The 23,070-nt window shown below is 32.3% G+C and overlaps 3 protein-coding genes across 6 annotated transcripts in view; 1 reads left to right on the top strand and 2 right to left on the bottom strand.

Moving 5' to 3' along the window:
• Positions 1–23,069, bottom strand: part of LOC129801763 (WD repeat-containing protein 7) — a 40,916-nt gene extending 17,847 nt beyond the window's left edge. Inside the window, exons 1-10 of one of the 4 annotated variants that reach the window (XM_055847070.1) lie at positions 22,240–23,058; positions 19,330–19,461; positions 19,040–19,269; positions 18,776–18,805; positions 9,193–9,283; positions 8,954–9,122; positions 8,646–8,888; positions 2,712–3,584; positions 2,504–2,572; positions 2,161–2,250 (exon numbers count right to left, since the gene is read on the bottom strand). In XM_055847070.1, the coding sequence (XP_055703045.1) occupies positions 2,161–2,250; positions 2,504–2,572; positions 2,712–3,584; positions 8,646–8,888; positions 8,954–9,122; positions 9,193–9,283; positions 18,776–18,805; positions 19,040–19,269; positions 19,330–19,461; positions 22,240–22,731 (2,419 nt within the window). In that variant the 5' untranslated portion in view covers positions 22,732–23,058. Of the gene's footprint in view, positions 1–2,160; positions 2,251–2,503; positions 2,573–2,711; positions 3,585–8,645; positions 8,889–8,953; positions 9,123–9,192; positions 9,284–18,775; positions 18,806–19,039; positions 19,270–19,329; positions 19,462–22,239 lie in introns of all 4 variants that reach the window. The other 3 variants (XM_055847071.1, XM_055847072.1, XM_055847073.1) reach the window with 3 other exon arrangements.
• Positions 320–2,503, top strand: LOC129801766 (uncharacterized). The gene is made up of 2 exons (XM_055847075.1): positions 320–614; positions 688–2,503. Exons 1-2 carry the CDS (start codon positions 552–554, stop codon positions 2,140–2,142), a joined length of 1,518 nt encoding a protein of 505 aa, XP_055703050.1. The 5' UTR covers positions 320–551; the 3' UTR covers positions 2,143–2,503.
• Positions 14,578–18,156, bottom strand: LOC129801769 (ras-related protein Rap1). Its single transcript, XM_055847079.1, has one exon. It carries the CDS (start codon positions 15,626–15,628, stop codon positions 15,074–15,076), a length of 555 nt encoding a protein of 184 aa, XP_055703054.1. The 5' UTR covers positions 15,629–18,156; the 3' UTR covers positions 14,578–15,073.
• Position 23,070: the final 1 nt, after the last annotated feature.

A 23,070-nucleotide genomic window follows, 5' to 3' on the forward strand; every position in this document is an offset into this window, starting at 1 on the left:
CTGACTGAGCTCCACATTTATAAATCTGCGTATCTACTTAATTTCATTATTTACTAAAACTCTAAACAATTGTGAAATGAGTAACATGAGTCAATAGAGAGAATATGCATATATATTTAGGAGGAATTGCTGTATTAAAAAAAAAACTTCATCTGCAAGCATCATTTCTTAAGGTTAGTTTTAAAACAGTCTACTTGGGAAATTGACAAATTGCAAATTTCCTCATTTATACAAATATTCTACTATAAATTACCATAGTGAAATCGTTTCAGTGTCACTGGGATTTTCTTGTATGCACAAATGCATTCAGAAATATGTGGAAAGAACCTAACAGTTGAGCATTGCACTTGAACAGTGAAACACATGCAAGAATTTTTCTCAAACTTTCCATCTCTTTTGCCCTTCTGCCTAAATAATAATAATAATAATAATTCCCACCTCACATAAAAGTGAATTCCACAAGAAGGCTAATCTATCAGTTTCACTTTAGCTATCGATAGTGTGGTGTAATAATTTGATTTAGTTTTGCGAAATCACTACATTGAGTAACGATGATCGTGAAAAGCTTCCTTGGGATATTTCTTGTTATAATTTGTGTGTCAATTACTAAACAGGTGAAAAATGCGTTATTTCTTTTTTGTATTATTTTTTTTTTATTATCTGCAAAATTTGTATATTCTTATGTAGGCACCTCAAGCACGACAGCAAAATAACGATGGTCGTCCAAGATTTGGTAATTATGTAGAACATTTTCTCCAATATCTCGACAGACAGGGTGTGAGTGATCAAGAGAAGATCAATTATTTAGGAGAAATATTAAGTGCTCTCAGTTATTTCAAATTTAATGATCCGAATTTTTTGGAATACTGTGCGGGTCAAAAAATCGTTCAAGATGGATATCGTGATGCTCAAAAGCAAAAAAATCATAATAATGGTGATGATGGAGAAAATATTTTGGACCGTACCAATTTCAATAGATTTAGAGACCCTTCTCATGAAAACCAACGTGAAATAAATAATTACGACATTCAGTTAAATGAAGATAAAAATGATCCAAAAACAACGCACAGTAGAACAACTCAAGATCAATATCACAAACCGACAAATCAATATCAGACACGTGGAATAGATGGATATCATTCAAGTCACATTGAAAATCATGATGAGGCTCAAAAAGGATCATCTCATGAAAATGAAGATTCTCATGATGACCTTCATGGAGATGAAGATGAAGATGATTATTCTTACAGTGACGATAACTCTTCTGAGGATAATGATGAATCTTCTGATGATGATGATCATTTAGACGATGATGATTACCAAGAAAATAGCGAAGATCACGATAATGATACACAGGGATATTATGAAGGTAATGACGAAGAAAAAATGGAACATCAATCAATTGATGGGTATAATGTAGGAGATCAGATACAACAAACAGGAAATAAAGATGACACACACGTAACTCGTAACGATGACACGATGGGTCCATCTCAAAGAACCACCAATCGTGACCGAGATAATCATCATTTAAATAAATTTTCTATTCCCCGAGGATCTTTAAATGATTATTATAACAAATATTCCGATGGATCACATAATCGTGATACTTATGGACGAAATTCTCAAAATTACGACCCTTATGGAAGGCAATCTCAAGAAAATAAACCAGCATTTACTAAAAATGACTATAGTGAAACAAGTCCAAGTTCATCCAATTCAAGAGACTCCTATGACCCATATAATGGGCATGTTGGACAAAGACCAATCGATGAAATAGAGTACAGTGGGGACTATGACAATACCAATTCACCAGCATATACTTCAAACCAAGTCAATGATTATCTCGATCGTATTCGTCTACATAATCTACCTCCTAATTTGGCCAAATATGCTGAATCATATCTCAATTATGCAAAAAATGCCGTAAGAACATATGGCAGTTATGCGAAAAATTTTAATACCATCAGACCTTGCCTTGAATCCCTTGTACAATATTTCAACCTACTAAATGACGATTTAGCTAATGCATATGAAAGATGCCAAGACGATTGCTTCTACTCTCGTCTAGATAGTTATTCAACATCTGTAACACAATACACCGCCACTACGAATGAATGTATAGCAAAGGGAATGTACTAAAAAAAAGAAAAAACTTACCTTTTTCTCCCACTTGCTTCAAACTTTCAACTTTAGCTTGTATCTTTGTCTGGACGTTTTCTGCACCTTCTTTCATCTTCTGCAAAATTCCTGTAAATTTAGTTTAAAAAAACAAACTTACTTTTAACCGATTATAAATAAAATGCATGGTAGAAAAATAAAAATCAAATAAATTATGTCGAAAATCCTTTGCAATACAAAATAGAATATCTTGTGCAAAGCAATATTTATATAAGAAAAATAGAAGAATTGCAAAAATGAGGGAGGTGTGCATAATGAAAAAAATGGCAGTAAACTTGATATTTCCAGAAAATAAAGTTTATAACGAAAGCATTGAACCAACCGTGCTTGTCTTTTTCTTTAAGAATCTTTTCCATATCTCCCGCCTTTGTCTTTACTTTTCCGAAGAAGTCTATTTTTTTGTTTGTTTGTTTGTAAAGAGGCACAGGAAAAAAAAGAATATACTATTATTTGTAGTTCCTGTGTATACTTTCAACAATTCAAAAATCTATCTGCTATGTATGTAAAAATTTCAATTAAAATGAACTTACCAGATATTTTTTTTCCTGCTTCGTGTCCTGCTACTTGTCCTCCAGCTTGCACTGCTGCTTCTTGTGCTTCTAGGGCTTCAGCTGTCATTGAAGCATATTCCTCACTATGCAACTCAAATATTAGCCCTTCAATATCAAAAAATAGTATATGACTCTCTGCATCTTTGGGGTTTGTCCTTAAGCCTTGAATCAACAAAGGACTGCTGCGGTTTTTCAAAAGAAACTCCGCATGTTGATTGTTGTGAGCATGAAGTTGCTGCAATTGATGTATACCACGCTGAGTTGCATGTCGAATGGCCGAGAGATTTCGATGACGAAGTCCTCTAAAAAAGTGCACAGCTGGATTTGCTAAACCAATTTCGGATGTGGAACCACAAGAAGTTTCTGCTACATTTTCATCACATGCCGACATTACTTCTTCTGCCAACATCCCATGCAACACTCGATCCAAATGTCCAGTTTCCATTTGCCACACATACACCGTGCCATCTGAACAACCAACAATGAGAAAGTCATCAAGTGGACGCCACTTGATACTGACAACGGGGAATAAATGTCGACTGGCCAAAGTTACACACTTTCGCTCCTGCAAACTCAGCAGCGTGACAGAGTGATCGGAAGCAACGGAACAGATGCACTTCTGAATCCGTGGACTGCAGGTATTTGGCGGCACAAGCAATTGTGTAATCTCACCAGCATGGACACAGAAACGATGCAAAAGTGTCCCACTGTACAAATCCCAAAGGCAAACAGCAAAGTCTACACCTCCAGATACAAGGTGTGCCTTATCGTAACGCGGATGAGCCAATGAAGGACACAACAATGAATTCACTCGTCCTCGATGTCCGGTGAGAATTTGATGAGGTGGCCAATCTGTACCAAAATATTTCGAGGCATCATTATTTGTATTTAGATAATATTATAAGAGGCATTTTATTTGATTTTACAATAATTCTAAATCTAACTATAATATTCGATCACGAATGACTCATAAATATGTAGTGATTTTATTAACCCTCTAACTAGTGTTCGTAAATACTCGGGTAATTTGAAATTGATGGGTACCCGGTTCCATTGAAGTTCTTACCGGGGTAGGAACCGGTTCCACATATCAATTTTTAAATATATTTTTAACTGCACTAAAAATAGGTGTTTTAGCGCTTCAAGCATTCTCTCGGCCGCATGTCATCATTTTTAGCTTGCTACTCGGAATGTTATCATCCGCGAGGATTATTCAATCTCTCGGGCGACAGGTCACTTTGCTCTCCTTTCTCCCTCGTGAATGTAGGCAGCCACGAGGATCATTGTGTATTCAGTGATGATCAAGCAAAAAGCCAAAGTAAATTTAGGGATGCCATAACCTTTTAACTCTTTCCGGACCGCAGCATATGCTGCAAGCCAATTTCACAATTTTTAATCAAAAATATCTATGCTCAAGAATTAATTGAGGTCCTAAAAAAAATATCTTACATTTGGACATCCTTATAGTTTGTAATCATCCACAAGAATAGGATTTTTATCAGTTCTGAATAATTAAAAAACATTGTTTTTCACAGAACATTCATATGCTGCTTTGGGTACTCAGAGTCCCAAAAGAGACGAAAGAGTTAAGTACGATTGGAACACCGGTGTCCCATAAAGAAAATAATACACACAGAAAAATTTTGACTCTAAATTTAAGAATATATAAGATCCTGGGAACTTAAATTGGACGTGAATCCCCGAGGCGTTTAAGTTTAGAAGCTCTGAGAGAAAGAAATGGGCTAGAATCCCTAGCTCTTTCAAGTTAAGAGATCGAGAACTTAAGTTCAGCATTAGCTGGAAAATGAAAAATGTCTACAGATTTGCAAATTGCACCTAAAACTAAATGATCAAGGATTTAGAATTAGGGCATTGGCATTCATTGGATGAGATTTGAAATTAAATTCCTGGGTGTTACTGTTTAAGAATTTTCCATTTTTCTGTGTGTATTTGCTAACTACCTAAAATAATTTTTTCTTATGTCTGTACATATTAGTAAAGTAGAAGGTTGAAGGAATTTAGAATATTTTTTGCAAGTCTCTAGCTATTTGCTATGTAGTAAATATTTAAGCTAAAAAATGTCGAATTTTTAAATTCTCAAATTCATAATTGATTTTATTAATTTTTTATACTTCCAATTTTTTTTAAGCAAAACCCTTTTGTCAATATAAACTACAATACTCATACGTAATATTTTTAATTAAAGAAACAATGTTAAATTATTACAACTCAAAAAACGATATTTTATTCTGTTTCTTGGAAAAAGTCAAAAAAAAAAACGTGAAGTAAAACGATCTTTGGTTAAATTGAAGAGAAGGAAAAATTGAATAATAATATTCAGACTAAGGATTTCTCACTGCAATTCTGTAAGAAATAAACAACCATTTTTTTTTTTTAATTTTTCACCCCGTTCTGCCCAAATTCTCAACATTTTCATAAAAAGATGGGAAAGAAGCACGAGAATTGCCTTTCCAGAACAATTCTCGGGATATTCACTATGTGGATTGACTCGGAATTCGAGCAATTCTGGAATGTTGTCTTATATTCAGAAACCCTAAAATTGCTTTTTGTTTAAAATTACAACTCAGCTTTAGTCCTAGAAATATGTGTTAAATGATTTTTTAAATCTGTAATTTTCTATAGCCGTTTTTAGTTCGCAGGATTTCTGCAGAGGGTTTTTGAAGTCACGACAAAAGTTACAGGGTTTTTTGGGATAAAGAGAGTTATATATCGAAATGTTTTTTAGTTTGTTGGTCCACTCAAGTTTGTGGTCCATGAAAATCACACTCGCTAAAGCAAAAATTTATAAATTTCCAGCAACGTATCTATAAAACAGGATTCCTTAGCATATTTTTCTTTAGTCTAAATTGATCTAAATTCTCCTTTTTAAATAAAATAAACAGGTATTTTCGAGTATTTTATTTATTTAATTATCCGTTAGTTTGGTGAGTTTTTCAACTTTTTTTTAAGGCATCCCTAAATTTACTTCGGCCGATCATCACTGCTCTATTAGAAAAAAAAATCGACCGTAAAGTTTCTCAAATATAAGTATAGAGTAAAATAGTTTTAAATTCTGATTGTGTAAGGTAATGGTACCCTATGTCGACCACTTAAGGATAGATTTTGTGAAAAACATATGAAAAACAGTTATAATTTGTATTTTTTAATAGGATTTTTACCTAAATCTAGAATAGATCTTTATCTATCTAATTGTAAACTTAATTTAGCCATTATAATGTAAAATTACAACAAAAAAATTAAAATGTTTCAAAAATGCGAAGTATTTCTCTACTCGACTACTTTGATATTAGAGTGCCTCTACTCAACCGTCTGGAGTTCCTCTACTTGACCACCCATTTTTTCTTAAAATTAAATGAATCACAAAAGTATAAAGTGATTAATTTAACTTAGGCTTTTTGTACACTTCGCAGATAGCACTTAAAATTAAGAATTCATCAAAATAAAATAGGAAAACACGCTTTTAGGAATTGTTGCAAAATAGAATAATATTTCACTGAAAAAAACTTTACTTACTATGATTCGTCGATCAGTCGAATTGTGGAATTGTTATTTTAAATAACTTTCAATTTTAAGACTCATAATTAATATTTAACTAATCATAGAACTAAAATTGATGCACAGTAACATAAGTCCTTGACTTCCGATTAGACTAAAAATTTAAGTTTTCTAGTAATATTTAAGGATAATAATTGAAATAATTCCTTAAGAAAAAAATCAAGGATATCCAGAAGCATGCCATAATTTACTGGAAAATTGCGAATTTTTATTTAAGGAATTTCTTTCACGCTTCGCATTTTTATTTATTTTTTTTTTAGTCTTTAATGGTCAATTTTTACAAATTTCCAACTGATTCGTATTATTTATGAAATAATTGACTCAATGATGTTAAACCACTCGCTAAATATTATTGCAAAAATAAATAAATTGAATAAATATTTCCACCGGTCGACTTAAGGTACCCCAGGGTGGTCGAGTCGAGAGGCGGTCAACTCGAAGATACTTTATCTTACATTCAAAACGACGTTTCTTAATTTTTTTAACTCATAAGTTTTCCTGTGAACGAAAAGTGTTGTGACTGGTGGCTAGAGGCTTCTAGATTTAATGTAAACTTCAGTTTAATTATTCAAAAAAAAAGACGGTTCTAGAACCGATTCCATGGCTAGGAACCGGTTCCTAAACCCGTGAAAAAACCTGGCGGGTACCCGGGTATTTAGGAACCGGGTACCCGGTGCTGCGAACACTACCTCTAACGCTGTTTTCTTTAATATGCGAAAAAAAGTTCTAAAACAATGTTTTTTAGGATAATTATGGTCCAATAAATTCGAAAAAACCATCCACATTCTTCATTATCTCTTTTAGTTTAGAGGCGCTAGGTGAGAAAATATAAAAATTTTTTGAATCTCTTTTTGCTTCTAAAATTCACATTTTTAGTTTTTTCAATTTTTTTTTAAATAAAATATACAAAGTAGAATGACATATCTTTCAGTAAAAAATAAATTTATTATAGTCAGATAATTTTAAATCGGTATTTTTATGGAAATTGGAAATGAGTTTTTTTTTTTTGCACAAATATTTTTTGTTTCTTTTTCTCTGACCTGTCACACAAAACTGGGAATAGCAACAAAACGAAGAGTCAAAATGAGTTCAAACTTTCAAGAGATGTTTATAAGACTATTACCGAGAACACTATAGCACTTTTAAATAAATAAAACCTTTATTGTCGCTGTAAATGTTATTTTTGTGAAGACCGCCTGGAGGCGGTCTTACCCGTTCGAGGGTTAAACTATAAGGGAACGACATTTCAAAGAGAAATACTTGAAAAAAATATATATATCGCATAAATTTTCTAAAACTTTTGATATATGAAAGTTTTGGTAGCAAATAATTTTGTCAAATACAAAATTTAACAAAAGAAAGAAACAAAATTTAAGTAAGGAATTTTCTGTTTAAAATAAAATGTCAATTCCAGAGTTAGGGTAAGTGTGCCAAATTCCGGCCGGCTTGCAAATTCGGCCACCTTTTTTGTTCCTGGAATTTCCATGAACTTTTAGATTTTACGTACTCTAGAGATTATACAATGCAAAAGAATAACGAAAAATGTAGCTTTGACAAACGAGATGACGTGAAAAAGATATTGGAAGAATTCCCGAAGGGCAAAGAACTATGAGAATGAAGGTGGCCGAAAAAGGGCTCCAAAGCTATGTCTACATTTTCATTCATTTTAAAATGTATTAAGAATGATTTTAGAGTACATAAAGACGGTAAACTCTTTACAAGGTTCCAAGCAACATTATTTCAGAAGAAAGAATAAAAAAATCAATTTGTATTTAAAATTTTATATTTCAAACTTGAGACTTTGACGCTTGCATGCAACTATGCCGAAAATTGGCACACTTACCCTAGATCTTTTTATTGTTAAGTTTGATTTTAATTAAACTTTGTTAATCTTTAGGGGGAGATCTATTCATAATCATCTATAGTGGGAGATGGGGTTACTTTTAGCTGTGGGGCTGGATTGTTTTACGACCCTTTCGCATATTTTTTAAAGGAAGCTGAGCCTTACAATTATTTTTATTTAATTTCACAATTGAGGAGCTCAGAGCAAAAAAACGCTGTTTTTTAAAGGGAAATGCATACGACTTAGAGTCTTTTTGCTCTGAGCGCCTTAATTGTTTTCTAGAGTTAAATTGCATTACGTTAAAACCAAGGTTTCCTTAGGAATATACAAAAAAACGCGTATATAAATTTAGCCCCATAGCTCAAACTAGCCCCACCTCTCCCTAAGCCATCACAAGAATTAGCAACATTTAATAAATAATTCAGCTCCGAAAACTTAAAGAAATAGGAGAATTAGCCAAAAGGACAATTGATAAGGAAAAAAATTAACTTTACCATGATAATTCTTGTGTGTCCCATGTAGGAGTTGAAGCATTACAGTTTGTGTTGCTGGAACGATTATAATAGAACCATCTTCACGACCAACCACAAGTCTGCTTTGTTGTGGTAGATAAATACTGGCCGTGAGTTTTAGAATTGGTTCACTTGGATGATTTAGCTGATCGAGAATTCCAACTGGTGACGGAGTCATCAAATTCCACGTGTCGTTAACACTTGTACATATTGTAGATTTAAGGACTAAAATACAATTCGATTTCTTTCATTTAAAAAAAAAATACTTCAAAGATTGTACGATTGTTTACCATTTGGCGGTATCTTTTCTGTTTGCATCTTTTTAATGTCCTCAATAGCAACATCAGGAACTAACCAAACTGTCACGAATCCTTCTGAGTCACCTCGAACAAGGTACTTTTGAGTTTTGCCACCCCGTGTAGTTGGTACCAATTTCATTGCAGGTGGACAAGAAAGTGGCTATTAAAATAGAAAATAATGTTATTTTTTTTAAATATAAAATTTTACATTTTATTTACAATTTACTTACCTTTTCTCCAATTTGGGACAAGACACAGTAGAGAAATGGTAAATCTTTTCCAACAGATTGTGAATGAAATTCTTTGTTATCTGGAATACAGCTGGAATGATTAAAATACTAAATTTAAAAAAAAATAAATAAATAAAAATCAAGCCTTAGTATTTTGATCATAACACTACTTAACAAATTTGAATTTTTGCTTGTAGGATTCTTTGTGTCATCTACAATAATAGGTAATAAATATTAATTACGTTTGGAAATTTGGAAATTTTTCTTTGAACGTTCCAAAATAGCAACAAAAAAAATTAGAAAAATACGAAAGATTCACAGGTTTAAAGTTTCATTGGTTGCTTGTATAGAGAAGATATAACTATGACCATATCAATATTTCATCCTTACAAAACAATGGCAAACATTTTGTTAATTTGCGGGTTATGAAGACTTAAAAATATTATGTTTGATCAATAAAAATAATTTTGATGGCTGTAGAGTCAGTGAAGTTGTATAAAAAACTGAGAAAATTTATTCTGAACTGAAATAAAATTTCATTGCATTTGCGGGAATGGATTGTGTCCTCTGCCTCCATAATCATATCTTACTAAGTTTTAGTAAAGGCAAAACAAAGAAACGTTATTTTCCCAATTAAACTATTAGTAAATTAACATTTGTGTAGCATCGAAGTATCATGAAGTTCATATTTACTTCCCGCATTTGAGAAGTTTTAGCACAATTATTAGTCAAATTGGAAAAAAATAGAATTTGGTCTTTCTCTGTTTTTTTTTTTTTCGATTTTCTTTTAGCGAATTCTAAGACACAATGAGATATAATTTCTTTTATTTTATTCACATCCTGGCCATCTTTCTGCCTCTATACCAAAAATACTTACATGTTTTAGAATATCCTCAAAACGATTTTTAGACCTACATATTTTTGAGAATCTATTTTGAAGCTACAACGGTCCTTAAATCAGGGGTTAGGCTGTTTAGCTTAATTCCAGGAGATCTCAAATTTCTAGTTATAATTGCAAGTTTTCTTTAATATATTAATATAAGGTAAAAGAAGCAATGTATCAACCATGAAGTTTGGATCTTCACCTCAAAATGGAACGAGTTTACAGTGGTGGACAAAACAGTAAAATCACTTCTAAAAAACTTAACTTTTTTACCCTTTTGAAATTTCTATCTGATAGGTAAAAAAAAATAATGAGGAAATGTAAATTATGTCGAAAAAAATACAGTTCTGGCAGTTGAAGATATATGTTTTAAACACAGACTACGTCAATAGTAAAGTAATGCTTGGACAAAAAAAAAGAATCAGTTTCATTTATAGTCCTAATAAAATTTTAGTGTAATGTTAATAATTATTTAGTGACTTGACAACCAAGTTTGAATAAAGAAAACTATGGGAAAGTGGGGAAAATGTACAACTTTTCTGTTTTAGAGGATCTACTAATTTTTTTGGGGCTACGGGAGCATGGAATGATGGTGAAAGTCAAAGCTAATCATATTAAATTACGGAAATTAATAATTTATAACACAAAATATAGTAATGATTTAAACATAAGACTCGGGATTTTAGGTGCCACCGGTTCCACAAACTGATAGTATGAAGAAAACAAGAATTCAAGACTTTAGAATTGTTCAACGTCTTAAAATCATCGTAGCATAAAGAAAAAAAAATATATAGTTGAAAAGGTCCTCAGATAAAGTCCTGGCTGAGTTAGAAATATATTTTTATCAACAGGCTTACTTGGAATGACGAAAGTTTTTTACGACATATTACATGCTCGGTCAGTAGATTAATTTGAATGAAAAGAAACACGAATTTTGACCTATAGATCCTTCCCCTCCTTTATTACTAGGACAAATGTCCTAGTAATAAAGGAGGAGCAGGATCTAGGTCAAAATCCGTGTGTTTTACGACATTGTTGCCACGTCCCACAAGTTTATATTATTTTTTAATTGAAAAATATAAAGTGAACTGAGAACACACCATCCTTATTGATAATTTTTCTTTTAAAGTGTGGGGAACATTTAGATTCCTATAATTGCTTTACTACTTTATCAATTCTGCAACTTTCATTAAAATGTAACATTTTATGAGATTTAATATTACATTATAATAGTATGGACTATTTTTTTAAACAATCTCTAGCTGAAATCAAGCGGTACCGGAAAGTCAATCATTATATCGAAAGTTCTTAAGGTCCAAAAATAACATTACAATAAAAATGAGCCCGATCTATATGGCTTGATCTGAGAAAAAAAGAAGGATTAATAAATGGTCAAATCTTTAGGTTTGAAATTTTCATTTGAAAAAATAATAATACTAAAAACTGCAAGTTTATGTAATACAATTTTTAGCAAATTTATCACTAAAAGAAAGTCATAATAAAGTTTCTATACTCTATCTCCAAATTATAATAGCACAATTGAAAAAAAAAAACATCAGAACGATCAGAACAGTCGAATAAAAAAAGGGACAGATAATCCTAACCGGCTTATATAGGTGAGATTCTTAATGTGAGCTAACTCGGAATGCATGCAAATTCGATTTTGAGCTGAAGTTGGGGTACGCCATTCAGTTATCTTGAATCAAATTCGTGAAATTATACAAATTTTGTATTTAAACCAAAATATCAAAGATTTGGATGGAATGACAGAAAAGTGATATATGGGTGAAATGTAGACCAGAATGTTATCTATAATTTTGCCGTAGAACTTGATCTCATCGATTAATTAGAAGCCGAGATAATCGAGGTTGTTTGTTTTTGAACTTGTTTTGACGCTATCGCAGCGCCACCTGTGGTGATTTTTGAACTTCCATCTGAAAGTGCTCATCGAGACAAAACCCAAAACCCCAAATTTAGCTCAAAATGTTAATTAGAACCGGAGATAGAGGCCGGTCAATGTTCGAACTTGGACCCCTTATAGCTCGGGTCAAGGGTTATGGATCGACTTAAGTATTTTTTTGTTTGATAGGTATAAGCAAGGGCTACAATATACTAAAATTTCAGCCCGATGCACAATGGAATTTTTGAGTTATTTAATTTAGAAAATTGTAAAACCTTTTTAAAAATAGCGCCCCTAGCGGTGGTTTTATGAACTTGTGATGTTAGAAGGGGAAGTGGCATTTCATGAGAGCTTTCCAAAAAGCCCTCACTTTTTAAAATCTGACAATTATAACCGGAGTTATGGCCATTTTAAGAAATTTTTTTTGGACCCTTATAGCTCGGGCCAGGGGGGTCAGGGGACCTTAAGTTTGGTATTGATGGAAAGCCCTAAGGCCCAGCTATAACATACTAAAATTTGAGCCCGATTGCTGCCATAGGGGCTGAGCTATTGAGAAAACAAAAAAAGGGGGGTATTCAAAATGGCGGAAGGAGGGGTGGGGGGTAAATGCACCAAGTTGCAATTTTCACTCGATATACAGTGCCGGACAAAATTGTACCAATGTTTCAAAATTCTCTATAAAGCACTTAATATCTCAAGATCTAATTTACATTTTGACTGAAACTTTTTTTTCTTAGATAGCTTTGTTATAAAGCTACAAATTGTGCCTTATTAGAATTTTTTAGGAGAAGGACTAATATTTTTTTAGAGCCTTTTAAAAAAAGAATGCATTGGTACAATTTTGTCACTTGTAACCAAACGCTACTTTTTGTTCTAAATTTTAAATAAATTTTATTTTATGAACTATTTACGTAAAAAGAATTTAATATAATGACTTTCGGCTATTTTATTAATGCATTTTGCATGAACACTTCCGGAATTTATTCACTTACAACCTAAGTAATGTTATATTTAAATAAAATACGCTCTTATATGAAAAAATGTGTCAATAACGGATTTTGGTCCAACAAAATGGTTGCAAAGCATGACGTAGGCTATATCACAGAGATCAGACTACATATCTGGACGTGATTCAGTGGTAAGACTATCAAATCCGGAATAAAGTCACGGTTTTTTACCATTTATTTTTGTATTTGGGCGATAAAATCGCGTTCGGCGAGGTCTAAACTATTAGCTAGCATTTCAAATCAATCAAAATCGATATCCTAAGCAACATCAGCTTCAGAGTATGATAACTAAGCCATGAATTACCCAACGGAATAGTCTATATACCCTGTGTAGGCAAAAAAGCAGCGAAATTATTTATAAAGATATTACGAACTGTTTTAGTATCATAAAGTTTAATAGCAAAATCGGACGATTAGGGCTGTAAGACCATGGAAATATTTAATATAGCGCGGAAATATATAAAATAACCAACTAGGATCGAAAAAATATTGAAAATTCTTAAGGAATGTCGGTTTAATTGAGGAATTGTAAAATTAGTTGAAAACTGTTTTAGTTTCTTTTACATTTCGTTCTCTTTCCCTGCTTTACCGGTCATTCAGCCAAGTATTTTATGATTCAGTTATCATACCCTGAAGCTGATGTTGCTTAGGGTATCGATTTTGATTAGTTTGAAAGGTTAGCCAATAGTTTAGACCTCGCCGAACGCGATTTTATCGCTCAAATACAGCAATAAATGGTAATAAACTGTGATTGGAGTCCGGATTTGATAGTCCTACCACTGGATCACGCCTAGATACGTAGCCTCATCTCTGTGATGGCCTACGTCATACTTTCCAGTCATTTTATTGGACAAAAATCCGTTATTGATACATTTATTCATATAAGAGCGTATTTTATTCAAATATACCATTACTTAGGTTGTAAGTGAATAAATTCCGGAAGTGTTCATGCAAAATGCATTAATAAAATAGCCGAAAGTCATTATATTAAATTCTTTTTACGTAAATAGTTCATAAAATAAAATTTATTTAAAATTTAGAACAAAAAGTAGCGTTTGGGTGCAAGTGACAAAATTGTACCAATGCATTCTTTTTTTAAAAGGCTCTAAAAAAAATATTAGTCCTTCTCCTAAAAAATTCTAATAAGGCACAATTTGTAGCTTTATAACAAAGCTATCTAAGAAAAAAAAGTTTCAGTCAAAATGTAAATTAGATCTTGAGATATTAAGTGCTTTATAGAGAATTTTGAAACATTGGTACAATTTTGTACGGCACTGTATAACCTTTGCCGAAAACCTCAAGTCGATATCTCTTTGAGTTTAGGAGCTATTAAGCTCCAAAGAGCAGCCGGCCGGCCGGGAACGTAAATTAGCCACATATATATTCGTGATCAGGAAGTGCTGAAACACATTTTGCCCAAGTTTGAGCGCGATCGGACGACATGAAATTTTGTTAGGATTATAGTAAGTGAGATTATTAAGAATCTCACCTAATATTTTTTTGAGGCCAATGAAAGTCTGCTCATATTTAAGTGATCTCAGTGCGCCTTTCAGCTTCTGATGTACATAATGGTGGTTAAAAATATATACACAGTGTAACTTTTTTTTATTTTATTTATCTCATTTTTTTTTTAAATATTTATAATCATAAGTTTTTCACTTTGTTTCTTGGTTTTCAATATATTCTTACTACCTTTTACTTTATTGGATCAGGGGAGCATCGACGATTTGAGGAAATATATAAACCTATTCTCTTTTAAATATATATAATATATATAGAAAAAAACCAAAGGGAAAAATTGAGCTCTGTTAAATTTCTAATCCATCGCTTAAGTCGTTTAACATTTAAATATTCATTTTCTTTCAACATCTTTTAAAGATATTTTCTCTCCCTCTGAATTATTTCTAAATCCAATTGAAAAATTTAAAACGTGAAATTTTCGAAAATATTAATACAAGTGTTGTTTGTTTTCGTTCGAAGAGCAAGGAATGGAAATGACACCAAACAGATACACGCCTGTTATTTAAATATACCTAAAAATGTTCATCATTTTTTTTTGTCTCTTATTTGTTATTATATTTCTAAAGTCTCTTATAGTAACGCACAGATAGATTTTTTTTTCTGTTTCTGCTTCTTCTCTGGCGATTTTTTGTTGATTTGCCGCACTAAATCGTAAAATATCTCGTTCACATTAACTTTAGCTTTGGCTGATGTCTCCATAAATGCACAATTGAACTGGCTGGCGAGACCTTTACCCAATTCTTTTCCAACAACTCTTTCATCTTCCAAATCACACTTGTTACCCACGAGAACCATTGGCACGTCATCGGTATCCTTAACTCTCAGTATTTGTTCCCTGAGATCTTGTAAGTCATTGAATGTTGATTGGGCTGTTATGGAGTAGACAAGAACAAATCCCTGGCCATTCTTCATATACAAGTCCCTCATGGCGGTAAATTGTTCTGTTCCGGCCGTATCTAGGATCTCTAGCATGCATTGCTGAGCGTCAACTTCCACTTGCTTTCTGTAGCTATCCTCAATAGTTGGATCATATTTTTCCACAAATATTCCCTGAACAAACTGTACAGTGAGTGCACTTTTGCCAACGCCCCCACTACCCAACACCACTATCTTGTATTCACGCATCGCAGCCACTGTCGCTCCAGCCGTACACAAAAAAGGCCACACTAATCAATTGTAATCAACAGTACAAGTTTTCTTTGAAATTTTCTGGAAATCCCGTCTTTGTGTGTTAGTGCGTGATACAGTGTGGTCCACTTTATTGCATTGATCATGGGGCGCACTCTTGCGGTGTGGACCCCAAATTTCCGAGTCAGCTTTTACAACCACACCCTCACGGCTGACTCATTCACAATATTTGAGCCTCAATAGATTATCTCTAGTATCACACTCCCTTCAGATTTCTTTTTTTTTCAAAGGTAGAAGCCACAAGGGGCTCTAATGTCTATCTCAGTGATTCACAATACTTCAGTGTTGATTATGCCTCTTAAAATTTCCTTTTTTTTTTAGCTCTGTGTTGTTGACTACCACGGACGGTCCGGATGCTTAAACAGATGTCGCTGATGGCAATGCAGCGCCCCAAAGCACTTTTTCACCTGTGGCGTGGCACAATATCTCATCAAATATTATCCACGGCCTGCAAATGATTTAGCGATGATTCTGCGCTACAAACGACAAATGACGCACGAAACTCCCAATATTGTAACTGTGCGATATGGTGGAGAATCCTTTATATGCGATGAAGTAAAATCGATTTATAAAGACCTTTCTTCTTCTTTTTCTTAGATATGGCTGCTGTTGTATATGTCATTTCGACAGCAGCAAACAACACAACCTGAAGTTTGCTGAAGTACTTTTCCTTTTTGAATTCAACTATATATTTTATCCAGAGAGGAATTTAGAAAGGATCTTTTAGCTGAAGAATCTTTTTTCTCAATTTTTTATGTCTATTTTTAATTTGCATATTACTCTGTGTTCCCTATCTATCATGAATTGTGTTATCAAACTAAAGTATTAAAAGCATTTGGAAAAATTGATGGTGGAAAGGGTGGAAAGGTAATTTTGGAAGTATATTCATGTGTGTTTCAGAATTAGGTCAATTCGCACTTTTTCAAACTTAATATTAAATAATAGATAATTTTTAATATTTTTACTTAATCAAGAAATTTAATTATTGAGATCATAAGTCTTTTTTCTATGTAAGCATCACATTGAGACATTCATAATATGCTACCAATTTGCTACTAATTTATTTAGGCAACCGTATAATTCTAGCTGAAACATATTCAAATTTGTTTCGTAGTGTATACGTAGGTATAGTGGTAGAAAATACTTCACAGAAAAGAGTTTGAGTGATAGAGTGTGACACAATTATTTTGTTGTAAATTTTCCCTTGCTTCCCGCAAGAGATGTCCGACATAAATAATCATGCGAGACTCAACGTGATCATGCAATGTAATCTTATGTTCAAAACATAAAAAAAATACACACATAAAAAATCCTCATAAATTATAAGTATATGCATAATTTATGAATAAACATTCTCTGACTTTGCCATTTGATATTTCATATTTTTTCACAACAACACAAACGTGGGGTATCAATTAGATATGAAGAAAATCAAACATTGCAGTTTAAAAGAACAATTTTTTTTATGTATATATTCTAAAAATTTCTGTATTTTTTTATTTTCGTTTTATTCTAAAATGTATGTTGGCTTGTTCAGAACTCCATCAACAAAGCATTGTTTTCTTTTACAAAATTGAATATGAGAACTTGTGTAATATTCTTTGCTTATGTTGAATTTACTGAATGTTGTTGGAATCTTTATTTATCTTCCCTTTATTTCCCTTTATTTAAAAAAGCATTAATTTGGTATGTTATAAACGTTATAGGGTAGAGTAAGTACTTTTCGCCACCTTAAGGTTTGACACCCTTATAAAACATACACTTTTTGTCGAAATAAAATGAAATTTTGTGTACAAGTGCTTTTAAGCATTGTCTATCTATTGAACCAGGAGACTTTCCGGGAACTTTTGAGTATCTGGTTGAAAAAGTACATTTCCTGCAACAATGCATGTTTCAGTACTTTTCACCACCTTGTGAACACTTTCTCGCCACTTTGTAAGTACTTTTTCGCCACTTATTTTCAGTTGATTTTTAAGAAACAGCAGCTTTCGAAAACCCCCAAAATTACACGGCACAGTACTTTTCTTATTTAACACCTATATTAGACAATTATTAGAGTATTTCGAATGATGTTTTGCACATTTTTTATTTGCGACAAAAATCAATTAAAAATTACGACTGTTTCAACTAAATTCCGCGAGGAGCACCACTTTTAAAATGCTTGAAAAAATGAGTGGCGAAAAGTACTTACACAACCGAAAAAAGTAAGCCCTATTTCACAACATCCGTATTTCTGTATTTTTTGGAAAACATTATTAAAAAATGATATTAGAACAAAGCTTATTTAACAACGGATTGACTTTCAGTGAAAAAATATCGAATACTGTACTGAAAAAAAACATAAAATAATGCAAGACAATTTGTCTGAGCGTTGACAAGTTTATTAAGAACTCCATATTTTTTTAGTGACTGTTCACCTTGTCGACAATTTCTTTAATTAACTTGCAATTAATCTAGTCGGTGGAGCATCTGTTATGGTTTTCTGATTCATTTGGCTAGAGGTCACGAAATAACACTCATTTCGTAGTTCCACGAACTCATAATTTTCTTAAAATGTGATTTTAATTTAGGTGGCGAAAAAGGGCTTACTGGCGAAAAAGTACTGACTCTACCCTACATAATTAATTTTGTTTGATAATTGTAGAAAAATTAAGTTCCATTTTATGAAAATTCGTAAAAATCGTGACCTTTACCTTGACAGGAGTTCTTTTAGAAGATTTTTCTTCTTAGGACAAAATTCTTCTCATTCATCTTAGTTATTTTCAAAATTTTAAACGTAATCAAATCCTCCAAGTCATTTTTAAATTTTTAGTCAATTTGTACAATGAAAGTTTTACAATTCGATGGTTAGAATATTCCAAATTGATCTAAAAAATATGTCATCAGTGGTATATTTTTAATTCCTGGCAACATCGAATACTGAAACTGCTGAAAATTTGGAAGTATTCTGAAATCTAAGTAACGACATTATTGATTTTTTTTTTAGAGATGAATAACATAATAAAAAGTTCTCATAAACTGCAATGTTATAAGCAAGGGATGTTAAGAAGTTAAATATTCACTTCAATAATCTCTTTTGCTAACCTAACAGTGGAAATAAATCCAGGAATTGCGCTAAAATGGGAAGAGATTGAATTTTCTTATTATTAACTATTTCTCGTCATTTTTCTTTCAACACCAACAAAAGAAGCGTAATTTAAGATTCTAAAGAAAAAATGGTAAAATTTCTTTAAAATCGGAGAATCCAATTTATGATGTATGATATAAAACGTGATCATGTGATCCTCTTTAGTAAATAATTTCTATGAGTGAATTAAAAAAAAAAAATAGACACAAAAAGGGACTCACTTTGCGGGAAGTCGATAAAGGTAACCTTTCCCTTCATCTGACCACAAAATGACGCGGTCGTTTCCAAGAAAATCACCTCCTAGCCACCTTTCTCCGGATGGAGATATAACACTGCAGAGAACTGTGAAATCTCCAGCATCATAGATTTGCCAGTATTTGGCACATACAATTAATACAGTGCGTTGGTTTTGGGAGCAGCAACTCATGGTGATTGCATTGAGACAACGAATCTGGAAGTCGAGAAATAATTAAGATTTCACAACAAAGTTTATTGAAAAATATATAATCACCTGCTTCGATTCGTTTTCGTAAATAGGTTCTGAATACTTGTTTTCATTACCAAGAAGAGTCCAAACTTTTACTGTTCCCGTCGTTGTTATAGCCAAGACAACATCATCTTTACGCTTAGAAGGGCGTAGTACCTGTTAAGGAAAAACAGTACTTAACATTTTATTAACTAATAAAATTATTAATTTATAAACATGATTCCTCGAGAGGAGCTTGTTAGACTTATTATCGTCAAATTAAGCAGAAAAAACATTAAGAATTGATATAATTCACAAAGTAAATTACGATGTATGTGGTCTTATACAGTTTTACAGGTGATCACTTTAAAATAAAGTGATGATGAGAAACTTTAAAAATTGTCATTTTGTTTTTTAAATCAAGTTAAAATAACCTGGGACTGTGAGGAAAAGGAGGCAATGGCAATTAATTTTACGTATTCCAAAGAGGTTTTGATTTTAGCAGTTTTATTTTTAAAGATTTAGTGAATATAGACTTCATTTGAGAAACAATGGTCAGATTTTTTCTAATAAATCATATTTACTATAAATTCCTATAAATTTTCGCCTCTATTTTTTCATTTTTTTTTAAGCATTAAGCACTAAGTTTTATCTACCAAAGATTTAACAATTCTTTCAATTAATTTATCACTATTATCAAATTATGCGTTTATTCTGATCTTACTTTATAATCTTTTCTGACTATTCATTACTTTTTTTTATCAAATATTAGTGTAGAAAATTCCAGAGGGGGTAATGTGTCACAAAAACGAATACACATTTTCTTCTACAAATTAATAACACTTTCTTTGCGAAATCTACAAAGAAAATAAATGTTCATACATCATTACTAAGATTTGCAACATCTCACAGTAAAAAGACGTAAAATAAACCCAAAAAATAATCTCTTGAATGCTTCAAAATGTACAAAATTCTTTAAATTGACAAACCTCTCAAGTTCGTTGTGAATTGAATTTAAATTGAATTAGGGTCATATATGACCCGGGGAAAAAACAATTTTTTTTTACTATTTACATTAATTGAAATCTATCGGTTTGTGCATGACATCATAATAGAAGGATGTAAGATTCTTGGCTAATTTTCTCAAGACTCCAGATATTCAGGAAAAGAAAATATTTGAGATCAAAAATCACTAATTTCGAACTTTGTGAAATGACTTTTCTTTTTCAAAATTTTTTATATTAATTTATTTTTTTCAGCAAAAAGTTCTTTAGAAACACAAAATAGAATATCCAATATATATTGCATATTTTGATATAATAAACTACTCTCAATTTTGCAGAAAAGCGTGTAGAATTTTCCGGGTCATATATGACACTATTGTCCCCAAGGGTAACAGTGTTTTCGTCCCAAACCTATAGCGAAATGTAGTTGGGACACTGTTTTTCTTTGTGAAATGCAGGTGGGACATCTTGCTCCTCGACATTTCATCTTATATCTGATGAATTATAACATATTTTGCAATATTTTAGAGAATTCTGCAAGCGTCTCATATTGTGCCGTTGTATTGTGTGTGAATAAATATGTGGATAAGTTTATTTTTGCCAAATACCACTCAAAATATTGTGACAGTGACTGTTCAAGGGATTACCAGGAAGATTCCTTGAACACCAGGAGTACATTGTTCACCAAGACAATCAAGTTTGCCATGGTTTTGGCCAAATTAATAACTTCAAGCGAAAAAACTCTTAAAAAGCCCGTCACATAGATTTTCAAAATGGTATGTACACTTCCCTTGAGGACAATAGGGTCATATATGACCAGGGGTTTTTCCGAGTTTTCACGCAATGGAAAATTTTTTTCCTCTCTGAACTATTATATTTGATCATAAAGCATTAGGAAAAACTCAATTTTACATGAATTCATCTGCTCAATAAAAGTGGGACGCGAAAGAAGAAATTCTGTTAAGGCAGGGGCCTCTCGACATTTCATTTTTCCATACGTTTTTTCATAGAGGCACTGAAGACTATTGGTAAGTTTTTTCCTAAAGAGAATTGACTTATCAGTCTGATATATTTCGAAATCGTGCATTAAAAGCTATCTAAAAATACATATTTCATAATGTTCGCCGAAATAATACAAGAACTATGAGCAAATTTGTTTAAGTCGTGGTGCAATATCTGCAAAATTTTTACAAGGAAAAGTGAAAAATATCTTCACTTTTTATTAGGCTTGATGGGCCCCTGGTTAAGGTGTACCTCACTACCTCCACTGAAGATATTTATATTAACAAGAATATTCCTTAAAACTATTCCTTAATTCCTAGCTTTTTCCAAGACGTACTTTTTTTTAAGTAATTATTAATTGTTATTTAAGTGTTATTAAGTAAATACGAGTTTCATAGTGAAAAACATGTTGTGCATCACATGTAACCATTTTAATAATCAAGATAATTATATTATAATTTTATTTATATAGAGCTGCAATTCGCACTATTATACGAAAAAATCATTTCTTTTTTTTACAAACTAACGGCGTTATCACACTTGCACATTAAAATTTTAATGTGATTCACATTAATTGTCGCTTGTGAGCGTCCAAATATGTTATTTGTGTCTTTGAGTCACTTAATATTTGGGGTTTTTCTATTTATTGATAAAGAAGTGAACTTGGTCTGGAAAAATAAGTTTAAATTTACCTAAAGCATAAATATTTTTCACATTAAAAAATTAAAGAGAAAATCGCATTAATTTTTCGCATTAATGCTATAAAATCAATTTATATCAAATTTTGCGGGCCAAGTCTACCTTTTTATTAACAAATAGATCAAATTATGAATATAACAAATTACACATTTGGACTCTCATCAGCGACAATTAATGTGAATCATATTAAAATTTTAATGTGCAAGTAGTGTGATAACACAGTAACAAGGATAATTATATTCAAACTTACGTGAAGTGCGGATATCCAGTCAGGCTTAACTTTACAGCTTAACGAAAAGATTATCTCTAGACTAAAAGGATCCATGATCATAATCTCAGCATAATAGCCATTGCAGAAAAGACGTATATCATCACAATTGGACATGTGATAAGCTTGAATGCTGGTATGTACTTGACTTAGTTTTGTTGATTCCCGACATTTGCCATCGATTAAGTCCCAGGTGCACATTTCACCCGTCTCCGAAGAGCTCACAAGAAAGTTATTGTCCTGGATGATAGAAGCTCGAGATAGACAAAGTACCGGAGCTGTATGTCCAACAAGAAGACACCGTGGAGTCATTTGAATGGTTTCTGGATCGAGTTGCCACAAGCATATCTGTCCATCGTAGCAACCTGTAGCAAGTGTTCTCTGGTCGCGTGACAGAAAGACACTTGAAACACAATGAGTAGGTGCAAAGGGCCCCCATAACACCACTGGAACCACGAGATTCGTACTGCCCATTTTCAATACTGTCAGTTTGTATTAAGATGCCTTGTTTCTCTACACCTTCCGAAAAAGATTTCAGTTTTGTGTGCCCCAAAAATGCGTCACTATTGATTTTTCATTGCCAAAATTTAATAGATAAAACCCACTTAGTAGACATATATGATCAATAAAGAATTTTTAGCAAAAGATTATCACGAGATCACGTACTTCACAATGAGACAAGTGTTATAGGGAATAATTAGAGAATATATGCTTAGATTTGCCAATTTATATTCTTGAGAAAAAAAGACGAAAAAAACTCGCACTTCGCATTTCTTTTGAACCCCTTTATGAACTCTAGCACAACTAGCGGAA

Source organism: Phlebotomus papatasi, chromosome 2, assembly GCF_024763615.1.
Source record: "Phlebotomus papatasi isolate M1 chromosome 2, Ppap_2.1, whole genome shotgun sequence".
Lineage (NCBI taxonomy): Eukaryota > Metazoa > Arthropoda > Insecta > Diptera > Psychodidae > Phlebotomus > Phlebotomus papatasi.

Excerpts from the sequence above, each read along its gene's own strand:
- LOC129801766 (XM_055847075.1), top strand. The coding sequence starts at position 552 with ATGATCGTGAAAAGCTTCCTTGGGATATTTCTTGTTATAATTTGTGTG. Across the intron at positions 615-687 it reads GTGTGTCAATTACTAAACAG|GCACCTCAAGCACGACAGCA; the intron begins GTGAAAAATGCG and ends ATTCTTATGTAG.
- LOC129801769 (XM_055847079.1), bottom strand. The coding sequence starts at position 15,628 with ATGCGTGAATACAAGATAGTGGTGTTGGGTAGTGGGGGCGTTGGCAAA.